The sequence below is a fragment of the Lutjanus erythropterus genome, chromosome 15 (assembly GCF_056507025.1).
Source record: "Lutjanus erythropterus isolate fLutEry1 chromosome 15, fLutEry1.hap2, whole genome shotgun sequence".
NCBI lineage: Eukaryota > Metazoa > Chordata > Actinopteri > Lutjaniformes > Lutjanidae > Lutjanus > Lutjanus erythropterus.
In genome coordinates, this window is record NC_139331.1 from 6,144,807 (window position 1) to 6,151,585 (window position 6,779).

The 6,779-nt window shown below is 36.8% G+C and overlaps 1 protein-coding gene across 1 annotated transcript; it reads left to right on the forward strand.

Moving 5' to 3' along the window:
- The first annotated feature begins 2,735 nt into the window (after nt 1-2,735).
- Nucleotides 2,736-5,133, forward strand: LOC146313925 (tripartite motif-containing protein 16-like). Its single transcript, XM_084737340.1, has one exon. It carries the CDS (start codon nt 2,775-2,777, stop codon nt 4,440-4,442), a length of 1,668 nt encoding a protein of 555 aa, XP_084593466.1. The 5' UTR covers nt 2,736-2,774; the 3' UTR covers nt 4,443-5,133.
- The last annotated feature ends 1,646 nt before the right edge of the window (nt 5,134-6,779 follow it).

Genomic DNA, 6,779 nt, shown 5'->3' on the forward strand with positions numbered 1-6,779 from the left:
CTTCCTCAACTTCTTATTTGTTGCTGAATGAAGTGTTTTCATATAAACTGTACTTTATGTTACACTGATCCTCCCTCAATCACCATAGAAAAATAATTTGTGCAGAGAAACACAACATGTTGTTTTTGGATTATTACTTCTACAATATGAATTTGAACAGACTTACAGACTTATTGATTGATGAGCAAAGACTGAAGAGCCAATTAGTATTTTACAACTAAAAACTGAAATGTTTTCAAACAGGGATCAGATTTTATCTGAGGCTTCATTCAGATTCACAGTGTCGCTCCTCTTCCTGGAATGAATCAACTCTTGATAAACTCTCCCTCCTCTTCTCTCTGCTCTCTCTTTAAGACACACAGAGAACATAGAAGAAAGGAGGCGTAACTTGGTGTGGTTCTACTTTTCATCTGTATAAAAATACAGCAAAAGACAATATTTGTGGCAAGAAAGTTCCACACAGCAGCAACATGAGTAAACTCTGCAAACATTTAAAAATAACACAACCTTAAAGTTATAAGGAGGCTGAACAAATACAAGAAAATAATGAATTTATTTTATTATTATGTATTTTTCACACTTAATAGGACAAATATTTCATTGAATTGTACTCAGGTTTCCTTTTTTAACTACATTAATGGCTAATATGTGTGACACAATTTTGCAACTTAGTTTTTTCTTTTCTACAAATTTGTCAAATTTTATTTATTTATTTCAATTATCACTGATAATAAAATTGAGACATACAGAATTGCATGAAATTAAACAAACTTTATTTCACCCATTCCTAGTCAAAAGTTGTGTCACAATAAAAAACAAAAAAACAAAAAACAAAAAACAAAAAAAAAAAACAAAAACTGGCTGATTTAAATGTTACTGCAAAGGCATTTTCATTTTTGTATTTTCCTGCAGTTATTATTAATGATTTCATTTTTATCCCTGCCTGTACCTGTGAATATTTCTAAATATACAGGGTGTCCACAAAGTCTGTTTACATGTACTATGTACTCAGTGGTTATCAAAGTTTTTTTTTAGTTTTTTTTATCACATTGCATTTGTGTATTTCAGATACCCCCCTGTTGATGAAATATGTTCTGTTAAATAAACCCCTAAAAAATGGCTACTCCTTAAGAAAAAGCACAATGTGTATCATGGTTTATTGAAACAAAATCAGATACGCAGACTCAGTGAAACTACAGGATTGAGTATGGAAGACATCCACTGTCGCGTCCATCAATTCGTGCATGACACAAGAGATTTATGGAGACAGGGACAGTGTTGGATAAAGAAAAGAAATCGAGTACCGTCTTCATGTGCTCCGTGCAACTAATGGTGCCTATATAGAGGTGATGAGGCAAAAAAAACTTCAATATCTACTTTTTATTTTGTAATAATTCCCACAGATTTGTCTATTCATTTGCTTTTGTAATAAATGTGTTAAACTGTACAGAGACTTTATGGACATCCTGTATATTTTTTACCTGACTCCACCTGATACAGGACATTAGTTACAGTCCCATACAAAATATCTTCTCTGCTTCAGGCGACTATAACAGTAAAATCCTGCTTTTGTATCAGTACATGAGTAATAGTACTATAATGATATATAACTATACTTTAAGTACATTAACTGATTATATATTTACTTGTACATGAATATTTTCACAGTGTGGTAAAGTAGTACTGAGGTAAAGGGCCTAAATGCTTCTTTCCCCCTTTGGTTATTTAAAATGTTTCCTGTGAGTGAGTGACGACTATATATGATGTTTTTGATTCATATTACTGCTGCAAAATGAAACTTAGCAGGATTTATGGAAGAGTTGGAGAAATATGGAGCCATATGTCTTGTCTTCATTCCAGGGTCTCAGACAAAACTGACTGAGTAAATCTGAAACTAATATTAAAGTAATATTAGTATAACTGGAGCAGTTTTCCTCCTGAAACACAACAAAGTTCAGTGTAAAGCAGAGCTGCATTTGTCAGTCAGTTTCTGTCCTTTCAGCTTTGAGTTTAGTTTTCTATCACTTGTTGATTTGTGCAAAAACTGAGTCCAGACACACAGACAGAAGATATTGTGTAGATGAAGACTTGAGGTCATTTCATGTAGTTATGTTGAAGATGAAGTTCATGAAACTCACTACAAGAGATCAAGGTGTATTTACATTTATTAAATACATATATAATTACATGATATGATTCAATGTTACAGCAGGGATAACTGTGTGTGTGTGTGTGTGTGTGTGTGTGTGTGTGTGTGTGTGGCTCCATCTGCTGTTTCTTATTTATTTATTTTTTTTTTTTTACAAAGGACGATCTTTTACCTTTAACATTTTCTCTGCTGTGTGATGCCTTCTTTACAACACACAAAACTGCAACTGTCAGCAGTGTCATCAACAAAGTCTGAAGAGCCAAGAAGCATTTTACAACTAAAACCTGAAATGTTTTCTAATGGAGAGCAGGTTTTGAGTGAGGCTTCATGAGGAAACAAAGTTCAGATTCACAGTGTCGCTCCTCTTCCTGGAATGAATCAGTGAATGAAAAGTCCTCCCTCCTCTCTCTGCTCTCAAACACAGGGAGCTCCACTCTGTCCATATATGTCCCTGTTCCCTCCCACTTCAGATCTACAGGTGTAAGATGGGTGTAACCAACATGTGGTGCAGTGTAAGAGCTGACAGGCCCCATTCACTGCAGAAACACATGTTGTTTAGATCAGAGCTCAAACTAGTTTCACTTCAGAGAAAGAGAAACTCAGACAGTCATTACTGAGAGGTGAAATGGCGCAGAAAGGACTTCAGCTGGACCGGGAAACCTTCTCCTGTTCCATCTGTCTGGATCTACTGAAGGATCCGGTGACTATTCCCTGTGGACACAGTTACTGCATGAACTGTATTAAAAACTACTGGGATGAAGAGGAAGAGAAGAAAAGACACAGCTGTCCTCAGTGTAGGCAGACCTTCACACCGAGGCCTGTTCTGCTGAAAAACACCATGTTAGCAGTTTTAGTGGAGGAGCTGAAGAAGACTGGAGTCCAAGCTGCTCCTGCTGATCACTGCTATGCTGGACCTGAAGATGTGGCCTGTGATTTCTGCACTGGACGAAAACTGAAAGCCCTCAAGTCCTGTCTGCAATGTCTGGCCTCTTTCTGTGAGAAACACCTCCAGCCTCACTATGAATTACCTGTGTTTGAAAAACACAAGCTGGTGGACGCCTCCAAGAAGCTCCAGGAGAACATCTGCTCTCGTCATGATGAGGTGATGAAGATGTTCTGCCGCACTGATCAGCAGTGTATCTGTTATCTCTGCTCTGTGGACGAACATAAAGGACACGACATAGTTTCAGCAGCAGCAGAACGGACTGAGAGGCAGAGAGAGCTGGAGGTGAGTCGACAAAACATCCAGCAGAGAATCCAGGACAGAGAGAAAGATGTGAAGTTGCTTCAACAGGAGGTGGAGGAGATCAATGGCTCTGCTGATAAAGCAGTGGAGGACAGTGAGAAGATTTTCACCGAGCTGATCCGTCTCATGGAGAAAAGACGCTCTGATGTGAAGCAGCAGGTCAGATCCCAGCAGGAATCTGAAGTGAGTCGAGTCAAAGAGCTTCAGGAGAAGCTGGAGCAGGAGATCACTGAGCTGAAGAGGAAAGACGACAAGTTGAAGCAGCTCTCGCACACAGATGACCACAACCAGTTTCTACACAACTACCCCTCACTGTCACCACTCAGTGAATCTACAGACTCATCTAACATCAACATCCGTCCTCTGAGGTACTTTGAGGACGTGACAGCTGCTGTGTCAGAGCTCAGAGATAAACTACAGGATGTTCTGAGTGAGAAATGGACAAACATCTCACTGACAGGGACTGAAGTGGATGTTTTACTGCCACAACCAGAGTCCAAGACCAGAGCTGAGTTCTTCAAATATTCACGTGAAATCACACTGGATCCAAACACAGCAAACGAATATCTGTTATTATCTGAGGGGAACAGAAAAGTAACAACAAAGAGTCAACAACAGTCTTATTCTAGTCACCCAGACAGATTCACTGGATATTGTCAGGTCCTGAGTAGAGAGAGTCTGACTGGACGTTGTTACTGGGAGGTGGAGTGGAGAGGAGGAGTTTATGTTGCAGTCGCATACAAGAATATCAGGAGAGCAGGGGACTCATATGAATGTTTGTTTGGATTAAATGACAAATCTTGGACATTAATATGTCGCACAGATAGTCACAGGTTTTATCACAATAGCACCTCAACTCCCATCTCAGGTCCTCTGTCCTCCAGAGTTGGAGTGTACCTGGATCACAGTGCAGGTATTCTGTCCTTCTACAGCGTCTCTGAAACCATGACTCTCCTCCACAGAGTCCAGACCACATTCACTCAGCCTCTCTATGCTGGACTTTATCTTTATGATGAAACCACTGCTGAGTTCTGTAAACTCAAATAGACACAAGTCATTCAAGGGACACTGGTTTCAACTTTGTGTTTCATAGTTTTTCTTGTTTAGTTTCCATCATTGTTGCTGAGAGCTAATTGTTGTGTCTCTCCTTCACTGCAGAGAGATCACCTCTCAATCAAACATGATGGATGGTTCTTCAACTCATTTGTTGTTCTGTAAATGTTTGACTTTCTTTAGGTGATGCTCATTCCTGTATGTGTTTAGTCATGGAGCCATCATTGCTCATGATGACTTTTTTTAACCTCAACTGATATTTCTCAGCATGAAAACTAAACTTCTCTGTGCTCTAAATTTGTCGTTTTTCTTCCATTGCCTGGATTTAAGAGAGAAAGAACAAGACCTTCCTTTATTGTAGATATTTTTTCTCATGACTTTGTAAAGAAATCTTAAAGTGTATTTACATTTATTTGTTCAGCAGAACAAATGTTACTGGTGGCTAAAATAACATACAAATAAAGACCTACGGAGCTTCATAAAACTGTAATAATCGTGATGATAATTAATAATTCATTATTCATTTTCTTTTCTTTTACAAAGCTCAGATTCAGATCAAACAGAGTGATTGTGTGGATGAAGTGAATCTGTACATTAAATCATTCAACAAGTCATTTAACAGACTTTACTGATGGGATGTGTGAAAAAACTGTGTCTGTTCATATGAATAAACAAACACAAAAATCATTTTCTTCTCGTCTTCATTCCAGGGTCTCATAATTATTAATATTTAGTTTACTCTGATTAATAAGGGACAGACAGATGTTAAACACAAACTTAATTATTTTTTTAATTTCTAAATGAGAAAAGTAACATATCAGCTGTGTTGGGGGGTAGTTAACTACATGTAAGGTTGGTATCATTTGGGTTTTATCTGATACTGCTGCTGAAATGATGCTTTTAAAATGGTGCCAGTGCTTAAACAGTGTCTGAACAGATACTTTATTAAAAAGAAGAAACACAAAACGAGGTAAATTTGAATATGAAATTGTACAAAATATTAACTATTAACAATGTAAACTTAAATATATACATAAATATTATAAATGTACATAATATTTACATGATAAATAAAACCTAACCTTAATAAATAAATTAACATGACATATCAGTTACAGTAGTAGAAACATCAAGCAGATTAATTTAAAGAGAAAATAATCAGTGGTTGCAGTTTTATAGAAAACAGTTTAAAATGAGCTCCACCTCAACCAACAACAGTCAAATCTGGAGCTCATGGAGTCCTCGGACGTTCTTAGACGTGTTTGATCTCATGAGGTGACAGTTTGTGTGAGCAGGGTGAGGACGTCCTCACTCACCCTCAGCAGCTGCTGATTTCATTCTGTAGGCAAAAATGTTTCTTCAATCATAAGTGCTCTTCATGGTTTGAACTACAACAGGTAGCACATTCATTCTGAGAGCAGTGTAACAGTGTGTGGGTTTTTGTGCTCACAGTTATTAACCCTTCATCTGGAAAACACCGACACATTTGTAAAAAGAAAAAATGACAGATATAAATGTTTTGTTGTCGGTGAAAGTCTAATTTCAGTTTTAATAACTGTTAGCTTCAGTTACATTGTGGTTGAGGTTCAGGTTTTATATCAGTTTTTTTCACAGTGGCAGCTGAAGTGCAGTAAGGAAATGTTAATGACAGGGATCAACCTCACAAGACTTTTTATCAAGTGAATTCACAGAGGTAGGATGATGCAGGTGGAAGATGTTCAATTAACCATGTGATTAATAAGGAATTATTTTCAGGATGTTTCTGCTGTAGTTGCTAAACCTTAGTTTATAATTTCATATTTAAACTCTTAAAAGTGTAGAGCTGCACCAATCAATTAGTTATAAGTCGATCATCAAAATGGTTGTCAATTAATTCAATAAACAATTACTCATTTTGTCTTTTTTTTAAATAGAAAAGTAAATTTTCTGATTTCTGAAGACATCATGATTGACATTTTTCACCATTTCTGGCATTTTATGAACCAACCAATCATTTCTTGAATAATCAAGAAAACTATTGACAGATTAATCGATAATGAAAATAACTGTTAGAGGAGAAATAGGTCCAAGCATGTGGAGCACACAGACGTACATCCATGTGCTTCATGTTTTGACCTTTTTATCAGCTGACAAGATTGTGACAGGATGAATTAGATGATTAACTGAGAAAATAATCTACAGATTAACTGACAATATAAAACAATCAATAGTTGCAGCCCTATTTAAGTATTTAAGTTTATAGAAAAGTTGATCCTAAAGTAAAAGTAGTCACTGTTCACTAAAATGGTCCCTGTCAGTCTTTTACTCTCATATCTGATGTTTCTGGATTAA

Excerpts from the sequence above, each read along its gene's own strand:
- LOC146313925 (XM_084737340.1), top strand. The coding sequence starts at position 2,775 with ATGGCGCAGAAAGGACTTCAGCTGGACCGGGAAACCTTCTCCTGTTCC.